This window comes from Abramis brama (genome assembly GCF_963993115.1).
Source record: "Abramis brama genome assembly, chromosome: 18".
In the NCBI taxonomy this organism is placed as follows: Eukaryota; Metazoa; Chordata; class Actinopteri; order Cypriniformes; family Leuciscidae; genus Abramis; species Abramis brama.
The window spans coordinates 23,435,139-23,452,591 of record NC_139980.1 but is presented as its reverse complement, the minus strand read 5'-3'; the positions used below and the strand labels follow the sequence as shown (position 1 = coordinate 23,452,591).

Sequence of the window (17,453 nt, the reverse complement as noted above, 5' to 3'; positions counted from 1 at the left end):
AAACTAATAAAAACTAAACTAAAACTAAGCATTTTCAAAAAATAAAAACTAAACTAAACTAGCAAACCCACTTTAAAAACTAATTAAAACTAAACTGAATTTGAAAACAAAAAGTCAAAACGAAATAAAAATAAAAACTAATGAAAAATGCAAAACTATAATAACCCTGGTTCTGACATGCTCTGACATTTCTGGTTATTTCTGTTTCTTGTGACATTTTCATGGCTAAAGTCTAATTACACTGTATTCAGCACAAACTCTGCTACAATAATATATCAACAGCATGTATGTAAAAGTTTGTAGTTTTGAGATAATGACATTTATGCGTGGTTTGTGAAAATACAAAAAAAAAAATCTCACTGAAATAAGGCCATGAAACCCATACTGATTATTTCTTCACAAGACTTTTGAAAATTGTATGACGTAGCCTAGAATATTTGCTCTAAAACAATGTGAAAATCACCCTGACTGCTCATTCAGATAAGACAATATATTGATTTAAAAAATTTACGACGTGTTTTGTGTGAAAAAGCCTTATGCGAGAGCTCATTAATATGTAAGCTTTTCTCACCTGAGAAAGACAAAGACCCTCCCCTAACGGCCCTATTAGGAGCTATCAGGCCCTGTCATTCTGAGCAACCTTGCACAATACTGTAAATGAGGAGATTTAAAAAATAATGGCTTTTAAATTGTTTGGATTTATTTACAACACAGCATCGTCCAAAGATACACAACAAGTGCCAAAAAGCTCTTATTGAAAACAATGATCCAAAGACAGAGACCTTTGTGCCATTCCTAAAAACATTGTACATACCTTTCATTTCCAAGGTGTTTGATTTTCACTTTACCATGTACAGAGACTCATGTGAATGTTGAATTCAGCAGTCCTCAGTGTCATCTGGGCCCTGAAAAAAAAAAAGTGAACATACTGATATCAAGAGAAAGGCCTGCACGATTTTGGGAATAAATTTTAGATTTTTCTGGTTAAAATTGCTTTTTAAAATTCACAGAATACACACACACACACACACACACACACACACACAAATGTTTCCAACAATATATAATGAACAGTGAACACCAGGTTTGTTGTGCCTTGTAGGCATAAGCTATGCACAGTGCTGGATAAAATAATAATAACCTATAACAGTATAAATCTTCCAAAAGATTTCAGTAACAACTAAGCTAGAGAAAAATATATTGATCATCATGTTACTTCAAATGTTTCCATTCGTTATGACGATATGAAATGAGATAATAGTAAAAACATGAAGCTGTTTGCTTTTCAAACGCGATCGCGATCCAAAATATGATACATTCAAATGCGATCACGATCCAAAATATGATACATTCAAACGCGATCGCGCTGCAAAATATGATACATTCAAATGCGATCACGATCCAAAATATGATACTTGATCACGATCCAAAATATGATACATTCAAACGCGATCGCGCTCAAATATAAAACATTATGGTTACCATATACATATCTACGTTTGAGCAGATATCCACAAACACAGTAACAGTAAACACGGGTCTAAATATTATAATATTCACCATCTAGCAACAGTTCAACTGCAATGTGAAATTTATGCAACAATGGCAAACTAATATGTAAGAATTTCTTACCTTATCTTTCTTGTCTTCAAATCGCGTTCTTCTTCTTCTGATGTAAATCCAATGTAAGCTCAGGCACGTCTTTCAAACTCGACGAAAAGTGAAGTGAAGTGTTTTGTTGTTGAGGTAATGAGGGCGATCGCGATCCATGTGGAGATTTGCATGTGAATCTCTTTTGCGCGAGTGGGCGTGGTAAATTAAAAAATAATTAGGAAGCGTTTGAGAAACTGGACATCTTGTTGGTTTTATACAAATTACTTAAACAGAGAATATTTGTTTTCGTTTTGAATCCGATCATTTAAAAGTACACACTTAAATGTTTATAAAGGTGTATGGCTCATAAATGTGTGACAAGTATTTGCTGAGTTTTGTTTCAGTTTATAGACGTGCTCAAGAAAAAAAAGTTCACCGCGACGGAGAGGCAGAATGCACACCCTGTTTATTTTCTTTATTTTACAAAAGCACAATGTTTTGATTTGATTGTAAGTGGACACATACAAAAGTAGAAATATCACAGATTCTTTTTTTATATTTCTTTTTTCTGTATGACCATAAATGACGGAGAAATTTAAGTTTATAGTGCTACAATGTGGAGAAAATCCAGCAAAACGCGCCGGCGCGTTTGTCGACCTCAGAGACCAGGCTCATTAAGGTCAAATTGCAATTCTGACTCCTGGGGCCTCATTTATAAACGTTGCGTACGCACAAAAGAAGGTGTACACCGCCCTCTACGCAATAATTGGTATTTATAAAAAGCAAACTTGACGGGAAAATATGCGGTCCTTCACGCAAACTCTGACCCAGGCGTACGCACAAAAACGGGTGAAATGAGAAATGGCGACACCGTCAGCAGATGGAAGAAACATGTGAAAGTGTGTGAAACTGTAGACCATTGTGTAAAATAAATGGCAATACTGCCTCTCATAAATAACATGAAGACTTCACAAAGCAAGTCTTACAATTAACAGCCTTACACGGACACCCTTTTGATCGATCTGCAGTGTAAAACAAACAAAATCAAATGAAGATTACAACAGAAATGCAAATTAACACATATTTGCAAAAAGAAAAGTGAAATTTGTTCTGCAATAATATTGGCATGTTATGCAATTCATCCTCATAACACATCTGTAGCTTGTCAGATGCAATCAAATGGATGGTAATAAAATGCCATGATGCCATCACAATGCGTAATGACGCACAATGGCTGATCTTGCGCTTCACGCTTGCGTGTGAGTGAAGTTTCGTTTCTTGGTTTTCCTCTCTGTGTTTTGCCATGATTTCGCAATCGATGAATATTAACTTGTGGGCGTTTCACGGACTATTTATGGGCAACTATGGGCGTGACATGAAGCCGCAAAAGCTGCACTACATTTAGAATTGATTGTGATTTATTAAAGGGTTAGTTCACCCAAAAATGAAAATTCTATCAGTAATTACTCACCCTCATGTTGTTCCAACCCCGTAAGACCTTCGTTCATCTTCGGAACATAAATTAAGATATTTTTGATTAAATCTGAGAGCTGATCACTACTCCATAGGCTTCTTAGTGATTGAAACTTGCTGCAGAAAAGTTATTAAAGAGATCGTTAATATAGTCCAAGTGACTACATGTCACGGTTCATAAATCCATTGTCTTCTTCTTGTCTCGTGTTCTGTTGTCATGTGTGTGTTGTGCATTGATTGTGTGGGCGGGTCGTCTGATCAGCGATCATCAACAATTAAGCTCATCACTCCCGTCACCAGCTGCAGCTCATCTCATCACCCCATAAATACTCACCACTTTCTCATTTCCCCTGTCAGATCGTTGTATGTGGTTTCCCGGTTGTGTTCCCAGTCTTCGTGTCGAGTTTGTGCCTGCCTTGTTCCTGTTCCTGTTCGTGTTCACTTGGATTTGGATTACTCGTCACCTGGGATTCTCACCGTACCACTTCACCGTCTTCACTGGAACATCTGACCATCGGGGTCCCTGCGTTACCATCCTGTGTCTCAGCTGATCATTGTTCTTTGTTTATCACACTTCAATAAATGAGTATACTTGCAATTGCTTCCTCATCTTTTACCGTTACAGAACGATCTGACCAAAGGCATGGAAGCAGCGAGTGGTTCCTCCAGTCCTATGGAGGATTTTCTGAATCAATGCATGAAGAGAATGGACACGCAGGAGAAGAATCTCCATGAGACAGCTCGCGCTGTTCAGGCTCTGGTAACGCAGGTGTCCGGGCTCACCCAGCAGCTACAACAACCACAGGTTCCCGCTGCGCCACCCGCACCGCCGATTCCCCCACCACCATCAGCGGACCCATCCCAGTCAGAGCCCCGCCTGCCGATTCCGGAGGCTTACGCAGGTGAACCCAATTACTGCCGATCTTTTCTGACCAGATGCTCTATGCATTTTTCTCTGCAGCCCCGTACTTTCCACGACGAGCGAACCAAGGTCGCGTTTGTTCTGGCGCTTCTGACTGGGAAAGCGGCGCTTTGGGGAACGGCGGTGTGGGAGAATCAGGAAGAATGCTGCTCCTCGTTCCAGAGGCTCTCCGAAGAAATGAAACAGGTGTTCGACCGTTCCGTGTCCGGACGTGAGGCTGCCAGAGTATTAGCCGACCTTCAACAAGGAGAAAGATCCGTATCTGACTTTTCGATCGAGTTTCGCACTCTGGCAGCCGAGAGCCAATGGAACGAGGAGGCGCAGTGGGACATGTTCCTGCATGGGCTGGCTGACCGCGTCCAACGAGAAATCTACGCCATGGACCTTCCGGCCAGATTGAGTGATCTCATTGCCCTGGCGATAAGAGTGGATGGTCGTCTTTCTCGAGCTGATCGACGTCTTCAGTCCCAGCGGGTCCCGGGAGGGATCGAGGGACGCGGTCAGCCCCGTCGAAGATCACGAGCCCATGCAGGTGGGTCGAGCCCGGCTTTCCCGGGAGGAGAAGGAAAGGCGGAGATCCCTGGGCCTTTGCATGTACTGTGGAAGAGCGGGACACTTTGCTTACAGCTGTCCGTTAAAAGGCCCAGCCCGGCAGTAAATATGAGGCTACTGTCGGGTGGGATCTCTGCCGAGAAGACCTCATCCACATCTACTCTCCTTCCGGTAAGGCTCCGATGGTCCTCTCACCTTCACGACTGTCGAGCACTTCTGGACTCTGGGGCTGAAGGTAATTTCATGGGCTACACTTTTGCACTCAAGTTTCAAGTTCCCCTCAGATCCCTCACACATCAGATTGCAGTACACGCACTCAACGGTCAAGAACTCCCCACCATTTCACTTGCCACCGAAGACATCACCCTCATCACATCAGGCAACCACACCGAAACCATCTCATTCTACATCATGGACACTCCCCTTGCACCCATCGTCCTTGGTCATCCCTGGCTCACCCGTCATAACCCCAGAGTGGACTGGTCATCACAATCTGTGTCTTCGTGGAGTAGCTTTTGTCATAAGTCTTGTCTAGTGTCTGCCTGTCCGTCTGTTTCTGTCCCTGTGTTTCAGGAGGAGACAGTGGAGTTATCTAACGTGCCCGCGGAGTACCTGGACCTGAAGGAGGTGTTCAGTAAGTCTCGGGCTGCTTCTCTTCCTCCGCATCGTCCCTATGACTGTGCTATAGAGTTATTACCAGGTACGTCTCCGCCTAAGGGCAAGTTATATTCACTCTCTGTTCCGGAGAGAGAGGCCATGGAGAAATACATTTCTGATTCTCTAGCAACGGGGTTCATCCGTCCTTCCTCTTCTCCAGCGGGGGCGGGATTCTTTTTGTGGGGAAGAAGGATGGGTCGCTGCGACCTTGTATTGACTACCGGGGGTTGAACAACATCACGGTAAAGAATACTTATCCTTTACCGTTGATGTCTTCAGCTTTCGAGAGGTTGCAGGGAGCATCTATCTTTACGAAATTGGATTTACGAAACGCTTATCATTTGGTCCGCATCAGGGAGGGGGATGAGTGGAAGACCGCTTTTAACACCCCCAGGGGGCACTTTGAATACTTGGTTATGCCTTTCTGCCTTTCCAACTCCCCAGCGGTCTTCCAGGCACTTGTCAATGACGTGTTACGAGACATGGTCGATCAGTTCATTTATGTCTACCTGGATGACATATTGATTTTTTCTTCGTCTCTCCAGGAACATGTGCAACACGTCCGACAAGTGCTTCAGAGGTTGCTAGAGAATGGGCTTTTTGTCAAGGCGGAGAAATGCGTTTTTCATGCACAGTCTGTTCCTTTCTTAGGTTACATCATCTCGGTTGAGGGAATGCGCATGGATCCTGAGAAGGTTAAGGCTGTGGTGGATTGGCCAAACCCAGATTCCCGTAAGGCCCTACTGAGGTTTCTGGGGTTCGCCAATTTTTACCGGCGTTTCATTCGCAACTTCAGCCAACTAGCCGCACCTCTGACCGCCTTGACCTCCCCCAGTACTACGTTCAGGTGGTCAGACGCAGCCTCGGCTGCGTTTGCCAAACTGAAGGGTTGCTTTGTTTCAGCCCCTATTCTGATAACCCCTGATCCATCACGTCAGTTCGTGGTGGAGGTCGATGCGTCAGAGGTGGGGGTAGGTGCAGTGTTATCCCAGCGTTCTCCTTCAGACGACAAGATGCATCCTTGCGCGTTTTTGTCACATCGTTTATCCCCTGCCGAACGTAATTATGACATTGGCAACAGGGAGTTGTTGGCAGTCAAGTTAGCATTGGAGGAGTGGCGCCACTGGTTAGAAGGGTCGGGGGTACCTTTTATCGTCTGGACCGATCACAAGAATTTGGAATACATTCGGACTGCTAAAAGATTGAACTCCAGGCAGGCTCGGTGGGCTCTTTTTTTCGGTCGTTTTGACTTTACTCTCTCGTACCGCCCGGGTTCTAAGAACATCAAACCCGATTCTTTATCGCGCATTTTTGACCGTTCCGAACGCCCGTCTACTCCCGAGTGCATTTTACCAGAGAATCTATTCATCTCTTCACTCACATGGGAGGTCGAATCGAAGGTCAAGAGGGCCTTAGAAGGGGTAACGCCTCCGACTCGTTGTCCACCGAACCGTTTATTTGTGCCTGAGGGTCTACGGTCCAGCGTTATTCAGTGGGGTCATTGTTCCAATGTGGCTTGCCATCCAGGAGTTAATCGTACTCAATTTTTAGTCAAGCAACGATTCTGGTGGCCTGGTATGGCTCGTGACGTTCACAGTTTTGTTTTGGCTTGTTCAGTCTGCGCCATGGGTAAGACTTCCAATCGGCCCCCGGATGGGTTACTTCAACCGCTGCCGGTGCCTTCGAGACCCTGGTCCCATATCGCTCTAGATTTTATCACCGCCCTCCCACCCTCCCAGGGTCACACGGTAGTTTTAACCGTGGTGGACCGGTTCTCGAAGGCGGCCCATTTCATTCCCTTGCCCAAATTACCCTCAGCCAAGGAGACAGCGTTGATTGTCGTTAACCACGTCTTTCGGCTTCATGGCCTCCCGACAGACGTGGTTTCTGACAGAGGACCCCAATTTGTGTCCAAATTTTGGAGAGAGTTTTGTAGACTTCTGGGGGCGACTGTCAGCCTGTCCTCCGGGTTCCATCCCCAGAGCAATGGTCAGACCGAACGAGCCAACCAAGATTTGGAAAGAACGTTGCGATGTTTAGTGTCCAAGAATCCTTCCTCTTGGAGTCAGCAACTGTCTATGGTGGAGTACGCCCACAACACGTTGCCAGTGTCATCCACGGGCCTATCACCGTTTGAGTGTAGTGTAGGGTACCAGCCACCTATTTTTCCTAGTCTGGAATCCGAAGTCGCGGTCCCCTCCGCCCACGCCTTTGTCCAGAGGTGTCACCGCACTTGGACTAGAGCCCGTGAGACTCTACTCCAAGTGGGGGCACGCACCAAGGCCAAAGCCGATCGCCACCGGCGTAGGCCTCCCGTATATGTCGTCGGTTCCAAAGTGTGGCTTTCTACTAAGGACATTCCGCTCCGCTCCGTTTCTAATAAACTTGCACCCAAATTCATTGGCCCGTTCTCTGTCACTAAAATCATTAGTCCGGTGACAGTCCGCCTCAATCTTCCTCCAGTGTACAGGAGGATTCATCCCGTCTTTCATGTGTCTAAAATTAAGCCCGTTTTTTTTGCACGCATTAATCCGCCAGCCCCGGTTCCCCCCCCGCCGCGACTCGTAGATGGGGAACCTACTTATTCGGTTAATCGTGTTCTGGACTCGAGGCGAAGGGGACGCGGATTTCAGTACTTGGTGGACTGGGAAGGTTACGGTCCGGAGGAGAGAAGTTGGGTACCTGCTAGAGACATTCTGGATCACTCCCTTATCGATGATTACAATCGACAGGTAAGGGAGCCTGGGAACGCCAGGAGGCGTTCCTAGGGAGGGGGGTACTGTCACGGTTCATAAATCCATTGTCTTCTTCTTGTCTCGTGTTCTGTTGTCATGTGTGTGTTGTGCATTGATTGTGTGGGCGGGTCGTCTGATCAGCGATCATCAACAATTAAGCTCATCACTCCCGTCACCAGCTGCAGCTCATCTCATCACCCCATAAATACTCACCACTTTCTCATTTCCCCTGTCAGATCGTTGTATGTGGTTTCCCGGTTGTGTTCCCAGTCTTCGTGTCGAGTTTGTGCCTGCCTTGTTCCTGTTCCTGTTCGTGTTCACTTGGATTTGGATTACTCGTCACCTGGGATTCTCACCGTACCACTTCACCGTCTTCACTGGAACATCTGACCATCGGGGTCCCTGCGTTACCATCCTGTGTCTCAGCTGATCATTGTTCTTTGTTTATCACACTTCAATAAATGAGTATACTTGCAATTGCTTCCTCATCTTTTACCGTTACACTACAGTGGCTCAATCTTAAGTATATCAAGCGACGAGAATACTTTTTGTGCGCAAAAACAAACAAAAATAATGACTTTATTCTACTATTCATTTCCTTCTCTCTGGGCCTCGAGTTAGTTTACGTAGTGTTTAAGCGTAGCGCGTCTGTGTTGCACGTCACCACGTAGGCTCACTATTGGTCGACGCTTGTCATGTGTGTGATGCGTGGTGACGTGCAACACAGACGTGCTGCGCTAAAACACTACGAGGCCCAGAGAGAAGGAAATGAATAGTGGAATAAAGTCGTTATTTTTGTTTGTTTTTTTGCGCACAAAAGTATTCTCGTCGCTTGATAAACTTAAGATTGAGCCACTGTATTCACTTGGATTATATTAACGATCTCTTTAATAACTTTTCTGGGCCAGCAAGTTTCAATCACTTAGAAGCATATGGAGGAGTGAGCCAGCTCTCAGATTTCATCAAAAATATCTTAATTTGTGTTCCGAAGATGAACGAAGGTCTTACGGGGTTGGAACAACATGAGGGTGAGTAATTACTGACAGAATTTTTATTTTTGGGTGAACTAACCCTTTGAGGGAAAACTGCGTAGGATGTGCGTGCGCACGGTTTTATAAATCCGAATATTTGTGTGCGTACGCACGTCCTATGTTTCACCCGTACGCCAATTCTGACGCAAATCCTACGCAAAGTTTTATAAATGAGGCCCCTGTTCTCCTGTTTGTGCTATGGTAAGGTCTTATCTTTCGATATCAATCTTTGTTTTCATATAGTACAAGGTGCCATATGAAATGTTTCATTATTAAATGTATCTTATATTAGAATTTCTCACCATTACCTCTGATAATGTGATTTGGACTAAATTATGTCAGTGTTCCATTTTCTTTCATTTTAGACACCTCATACATTGAGTGACAGAACACCCTGATTTGTCGTGCTATATTTACATATTTGGTATTGCTGGATTCAGCACAACTCCATCTTTCCAACAAGTCATCATATGTGATTGAAAAGAAGGTTCTCTGCGCTTCTGTAATCCACAAACAATCCGGTGCAACCAGGGCAGGACAAAACAAACCAGACAAAAGGAATCGCCGGTGCAGCACAGATGTCTACTAATTAAAATACTTATTTAAGGTGCATAACAATAAATGACTAACGTTTCGATGTAAAGTTACATCTTCATCAGAGTCCTTGGAGAGAATGAGCAATGAAGCCATTAATAAGGATCATCAACAGGTGTGATAAAGGGGGCGTTGGCCACCCAAAAATACACCCCTCTAAACCACGGTGTCACACTCACACATCAGTCATTAAAGGGCAAGTACCCACATACCGATCAAAAAAATAAAAAAAATGAATACATCAATACAGTTGATGAATGAAGAAATAGAATATTTTTTACCAGTGCGGGGATGTGAAAAGTCTTTTGCATTGGTCGAATTGGAGCATTGCGCACAGTTGCCACATTTATAGAAACCCAGAGGTGGGCTGGGAAGTCAAGTAATAGAGGGTGGGATAATCATATCTGAGTGGACCAATCGGTCGCGAATGTTGCGGGCGCATCTGAAAATAAACCTGGGCGGCTCAGCGCAGATGTCTTTGTGTGTCGGGTCACTGTTAAGAACGTGCCAATGTTTGCGAATGATGTTCTTTATTCTTCCTGCTGCTGGAGTGTAGCTAGTGGAAAAAAATACTTTAGATGTCGTGTGAGGCTTACATTTTTTCTTTAACAATGAGGCACGGTCTGTATTAAAAGCCCTATCCCATGCTTTAGAAATATCAGATTTATCATAACCTCTTTGATCGAAAAGACGCGCTAGGTGGGCTGCTTTTGACATAAATTCACTTGTGGTACTACAATTTCTTCTGACTCGTAGGAACTGGCCCACTGGTATATTGCAAATCAGATGAGGCGAGTGATTACTGTCTGCTCTTAACAGGGTATTCCTGCTAAGAGGTTTACGGTAGATAGTAGATTGTAAAATATTATTTGCGTCCTTAGAAATAGTAAGATCTAAGAAATCAATGGACTGCTTGTTAAATTCCATAGTAAAAGACAAATAATCTGTAGTAGAATTTACATAAGTCAAAAAATGATTTAACTCACTAGGTGTGCCCTTCCATATTAATAGAACATCGTCTATATATCTGCGCCAAAGTGATATTTTAGAATGGAACGGGTTATTTTCAGTAGTCTGTATATATTTTTCTTCCCATAGACCCATCACCAAACAAGCATATGAGGGTGTAAACGAGGACCCCATTGCAGTCCCCTGAAGTTGTAAATAGAATTTGTCATAGTATTTGAAAAAATTGTTAGATAGAATGATCTCGACAAGATTAACAAGAAATTCTGATGGAGGCAAAACACCAGTGGGGCGTTTGGAAAGGTAATACAATATGGCTTGTAGGCCTATATGGTGGGGTATGCATGTATAGAGACTTTGTACATCCAACGATACAAGGACATCATTGCTTTCGCACTTCCAATTATCAATCAAATTCAAAACATCAGTTGTATCCCCAAGGTATGATGGTAAACTGTGAACATATTGTCTTAAAAAGAAATCAACAAATTGTGAGAGAGGCTCGGTTAAGCTTCCTATGCTAGATACAATAGGGCGCAAAGGAGGATCATCAAGTCGTTTGTGAATTTTGGGTAGACCATAGAATACTGGACATCGAGGATGGTCAATAAGCAGAAAAGCCTTTTCCTTATCAGTAATCCAGCCTTTTTTATGAGATGTATCAATAAATTCATTAATCATATTTTTTGTGCTGGAGGTAGGATTGTGAAGGAGGGGCTGATAATGTTTTTCATCATTTAATAATTTAAATATACCACAATCATAGTTCTTTAAGCCCATAACCACAAAGAGCGTAGCGCATCCAGTTAACTTTTTTCCATATTTTTATTTTTAGGAGGAAAGGGCCTACTTATTTTAGCCATGTCTTGCTCAACTAGCTGACTAAAAGTGACAATGGTGGGATTTAGATTAGAAGAAGGCAAAAACCTTGATTTCTTTTTAAAGGGGGTCGTTTCTCTGGGGGTCTCTCTAGTATTAGAATCATAGTTTTTGCATACAGTATGACCGTTGGATAAGACATTAGACCTAGAAAAGAAATGTTTAAGATGAAGCTGTCTAAAGAATTTGAATGAGTCCACTTTAAGAGAGAATGAATTTCTTCATTCATCAACTGTAACAGTACTCACGTAGTATACCTTCTAAAGTGTCCCTGTGGACTGGTGTACATAGGTAAAAAAAAACGTCAACTTAAACTAAGGATAGCTGAACACAAAACAGCAATTCGTACTCAGAACTTAACATATGCCATGGCGAGGCACTATAAGCAGGCCAATCATGGTTCCCCTGTATCATTGAAGTTTTGGGGAATCGAGAAAATCACACCCCCACCCAGAGGTGGTGATATTATCAATAAACTCCTATGCAGGGAAGCGTTCTGGATACATACACTTAACACTCGAGAACCTTTAGGTCTAAATGAAGAATTGAGTTTAACATGCTTTCTCTAAACACTTAAGCATATTAAAATACAGTACCTAAGATGAATATACTTTTATTCCCATTGTATTGTGAACTTTATATTAAATTTTTTATTTTTTTTTGATCGGTATGTGGGTACTTGCCCTTTAATGACTGATGTGTGAGTGTGACACCTTGGTTTAGAGTGGTGTATTTTTGGGTGGCCAACGCCCCCTTTATCACACCTGTTGATGATCCTTATTAATGGCTTCATTGCTCATTCTCTCCAAGGACTCTGATGAAGATGTAACTTTACATCGAAACGTTAGTCATTTATTGTTATGCACCTTAAATAAATTTTTTAATTAATATTTTAGACATCTGTGCTGCACCGGCGATTCCTTTTGTCAAGTCATCATATGTGTTTCTATGATAATCCCTGGCAAAGCAACCACAAAGTAAATGAAAACATGCTGCATAAATATTAAATTTTTGCATGTCCGCTTATTTTAGGTATGTGTTTATATGTCTCTATTTATTCCATACAACAAGATATTCACATCCAGTCTTTTCTAGTAGGTAAAGCAACTTCCTCACTACACACATGCCAAGTTTCAAAGCTCGCTGAGCTTGTGTGACTGATCTGCATTAGTTTATATGCCTTAACTCCCATACGGACAGGCAATATTTTAGTCCTTTTTTGGTTTGGGGGTGTATAACAATATCTGTTAATTTAACAATCTTAGCAGTAAAATATTTTGAGCCAAGAATCCATTTCATATATGGGAGACCTTAGAGATGAGGAAAAACATTGTTGGGTTTAGTTCTACCTCCGGTAGGGGTATCTCAAAAACTAAAGGACTTTTTGACCATTTGTCACTAGCCTATAGAAGGATGTAGTAATATTTGAGTCATAACTATCTAGAACCTTTCACAAATCTCCAAAGCTTACAGTGACTTCAGTCATTACTAGAGAGTCATCATGCTTTTCACTTTAGAATACTGATACAGATAATTAGTAATTCCTTCTGAAGGATTTGGTAACACTTTTGTCATAACTAGTGGGTTAACATGATCTTCACTTTAGAATTAATTATACATTATGCCTTATTCACCTTAATTATGAACCTGACCTGTATATAGAAGTCCCTTAATAGTATGAAACAGTAATTACTAATTAGCTAATAGTGACCTACCGCATTCAACTGAGTGATATTACATACTAATTTATCAGAGTTTCTTGTTAGTTAATAGTAGTTACAAGAGTGTTAATATTGCGTTACTCGTTTGTTCCTGTGTAGTTATTAATTAATAAATGGAACAGTATTCTAAAGTGTTACAATATATTGTTATTATCAAGAATATCCTCTCGCTACTAATATGATAAGAATTGCTTCAGTTTCTTTTTAACAGTCAATTTTCTCTATTTCCAGATAGCTTGACAAAGTAGAACAAGATTTTGGAGTCTTGGATCTCTTACTTACCCAACACAAATGCATTCATAATCACTGCAGACACAGTCATGCCCACCACGAAGCGAAGCAAGACATAAATGTAGAAATTTGGGGCGAAAGCGACCCCCACTCCAAAGATGGCCTGTACTGCTAAACCAGTCAATATGATAATTCTGCGGCCATACCTGAAACAGCACAGAAGCGTAGTTAATTAAGCTCAGATAGTCATTAATTTCCTATAAAATAGGTTCTGATGTGTCTACCCTTGTGAAAAAGAAGCGTGCTTAATTGTATTGATTGTACAGAACACTTGTAGTGCACTTCAGATCTAAAAAGTAAAGCCTATCGCAGAGAATATAATATTTAGGAAATAAAAGGCCACTTAAGTGTACTTAGAGTACACTTTCATTACATAATGACTAAATCGTTATGTTTTGATAATCTTTTGTCATGCTTTAAATAAACTGTAGTGTGTTATTTGATAATACAATTAAGGTTAATATATTTTAAATGTACTAAATTGCAGCTTTTACCTATGTGCAAGTACAAATATATGTCAATACATGATTGAAATATGCAATTAAGGATCTGAAAACATTACATTCAGTTCACACTTAAGTATGTTATTTTATTATTTTCATAATAAGTATGCTTTTTAAAAATATGCTAAAGTGTACTTCTTTTTCACAAGGGTGGACTGGACTAGTCTGTTCTAAAATGGCTGCGTATAATATTTCACGCATTCCTGTAGCTCAAACAGTAGACAATGGTGCTAGTAACACAACATGAGTTTGATTACCAGGTAATGCTTGGACTGATCAAATGAACACACCCAGGATGCAATGTAAGTTGCTTTGAATAAAATAGCCTGCCATGAAATGTATACAGAAACATTTAAAATCAAATCATCTTTGATTTCAAAGGCAATGCATCGAATCAATCAAAAACCTAATATTTGAGAGGGTCCTTGCTACAGACTGCAGATGTAAAGCATTAAAATATCCAATCCATCATGAAAACACACTATGCAGTGGATTTGATCCTTTATGTCATCGTTCCACAGTCTGTAACGAGGAGTACTTGTAAGATTTTGTCTTAAAATCATATGACCCAGACTACATTAATTACATGTGCACTTCACTTGCATTGAAGATAAGCATGATTTGTGCTGACCACAATAATGTTTGTGTGGTGAATTACTGGCTGCCAAGTGCATGAAACCATCAAAGTTTAATTTTGAGCTATAACCTATTTTGGTACTGTTTTGGGTCCAATGTAAAATCTGGGTCTTGAAGCAACCACTGTCATACAGTAGAGGGTTCACAGTCTCATCAACACATCAATATCAACGTCTGTCGTCTTTGTCCTATTTTAGAGAATTCCATTCTTTATTCTCCCTTCAGTTCATTCAGCAGTTAATATTTTCACACCACAGTGCTGTTATTGTCTCTTCAACTCTGAAATGTGAACATGTGCTGCTTATTAGAGCCGCTCTCTAAAACCACTGCCTTTCCAATACCTCAGAAACCTTCTGATTTAGCAACAGTACAAGAAGGCATTTTAAGTCAAATCACCACTTCTCCCTATAAATATCAGTAAATAAAACCAAGACCACTTAAATAGAACTCCACATACTGGACAGAAGCCATCCTAGACGTCTCAAAGATGTGACCGAGCATTAACTGTGTTTCTCACAAACAGAGTCATATTTGCCAGCTTGCTGATTTGCTGTGTTTAGCTGAATGTGTGTGTTGTGGATAGAGTTTTCCAGAAACCAGTTTGTGTAAAATATCCAAAACTTCCTGGTATTTAAGCTTGTCAAGACACGCAAAAGTTTTTACGCATTTAAAGTTACTTTGAGGTTCTGCAACTTACTTATCAGCAAGGGAACCAAACAGCACAGCTCCAACCAGCAGCCCAAACATATAGATAGAAGAACCAATGTTGTTCAAAGTGGCATTTCCACACACAAGATCCCACTGTAATATAAGGTGACAAGGAAAAAAGAAAATTAAACAGTGTTATACTTCATAACCAGGTCATACAAAGTTATGGTGGCTGGTTGTTGTTGGTCCAAGGTCATCTATCAGTCCTAACAAGCTTGGCCAAGATGGTCTTCTAGCTCAAAACCCAGTCCACTATTTGGTACAGTACTACCAAAGTTTGGTACAGTACAGTAGATGGACTAATCGTCCATCTAGATTAACTAATGACAAGCTTATTACCATATAAATCAGCTACTGGAAACTGACTTCAGTTTAAAAAAAAAAAAAACTTTCAGCAGGGATTTGAGGAGTCAACTTCTAGGAAAAAAACATGTGCAAAACTTGTACCTTTAGGGGTACAACAGCTTGTCTTTGACGCACAACTTTGTACATTATCTAAAAGGTGCATATTAGTACATTTAGGGCCAGATTTACTAAACAGGGCAAATTAGCTTAAGAGCACAATTCCAAAATAGCGCAGATGTGAGTGGAAAGTTCTGCAAATGATCTACTGACGAAGTGCAAATAAAATAAAGAACACAGATGCAGCCAGATCATTTCCATAATGAGCAACACAATCTACCAAGAGAAGCACAAATTAGCGTCTGGTTTAAGACATGCTTTTTTTGGTCGGTAAATAATGTTGCAAATACCAGTAAATTGACTAGTGCAAACATTAGTAAATCACCATAAATTATTTAAATAATCTCCTCCCATAAATTTTGCGTCTGAAAAGAAACTCCTTTTTAACGCCAACAGAGGGTTTGCACTGGCGTAAGCTGTTAGTATATCTGGCCCTTTGAGTAGTAATATGTCTCCTTAAGGATTATATGAACCATTTAGGGGTAAGTAAGGTACAAAGATGTCCATTTGAGGGTACTGCCATAGTGACAAGCTACTGCACTCCTAGAGGAATTTTTTTTTGTACATAATTATTTCAGAATCACATTTGGGGATTAACTCTCATCTCCCTTCACCACAGAGCAGAGTGTCTTTGGCAGGATCTTAGAATTACTTTGGTTTAGAAGCTTTCTCTTCTCACTACATACACCTGGACTACAGAAAGTTCAGTGTCCTCTGTGACCCTTCCCCAGGCCTTTCCTCCACCTCAGCCCAGCAGCTGGACAGCAGACAGCAGTATCAGATAGTCAGCTCCTGTTGTGAGGTTGGGCCCAGATCCAGTGTTTGTAAATCAAAACAGGTTCTGAGGTCCTGGCCAAAAGGTCCTGCTGTAAGCAACCCATCTCACTGGTCACATGTCCCAAAAGGAACGCTGTTCCATTGGTCCATCTTGCAGTCCTGTGAGCTATATCTCTTTAATGAAGCAGATTTAGATGTCTTCACTACAGGAGGCCAGAAACTCTCAATGCATGCAGTCTGCACCCAAACCATCTAAACCACAATACATGACTAGCTCCGACAGCACCAGAGAGAGAGAGAGACTTAGAAAGCTTCATGCGAGAGACGTTGTGCATGTAACATAACAAAACTACCACATCCTGTTATACAACCAAAATATTTTAAGATTAGTACTCACCTCTGTGACAATAGTGCTGAGAAAGACTTCCTTGCTGAACTCCCATCCTGCGCAGCTGTTTGAGGTAGACGGGTACTCTGTAATTGGTAGACTATGATTAAGCTGGGACAGAGGGCCATCCTGAAAGGATGTGCAGGACTCCCCAGGAGCAATGCTGAAGTTGAGGCCCGGCCCAGGGCCACCACTGTTGCCCGTTGACCAGGCGGATCTGCACAGGTGAGGGGGCACGGCCCCAGTGAAGACAGACACCAACATGTGGAAGGCCAAGAAGATCTGTGGCAGACAGATCCAAACATAAAGCGTCTTCTGGAAGCGTCCAAACCCTCCGATCCGGTCCAGGACCTCATCAAAATTCATCCTGCCTGTATTGAATGTCACTTCATAGAAACTCACACTGTATCTATTCAGGTGAAGCTGACTGGGCCCACGAGTCTTAGGACAAAACAGAAGTTGGTGTGTAAGAGAATATGTCTGTAATGCTCTAGATAATGTCAGGTCAGTATTATGATATTATTAATGCTATGTGATGGAGGTCTGGTTTTGGCCAGGAGTGACA

The 17,453-nt window shown here is 41.7% G+C and overlaps 1 protein-coding gene across 1 annotated transcript in view; it reads right to left on the bottom strand.

The window, feature by feature from the left end:
- LOC311068587 (organic cation transporter protein) overlaps positions 1-17,254 on the bottom strand; it is a gene marked incomplete at its 5' end in the record, with an annotated part of 85,087 nt that extends 67,833 nt beyond the window's left edge. Inside the window, 3 exons of the mRNA XM_084091122.1 lie at positions 13,406-13,560; positions 15,251-15,354; positions 16,898-17,254. Of these exons, the coding sequence (XP_083947248.1) occupies positions 13,406-13,560; positions 15,251-15,354; positions 16,898-17,254 (616 nt within the window). The remainder of the gene's footprint in view (positions 1-13,405; positions 13,561-15,250; positions 15,355-16,897) is intronic.
- Between the last annotated feature and the right edge of the window lie 199 nt (positions 17,255-17,453).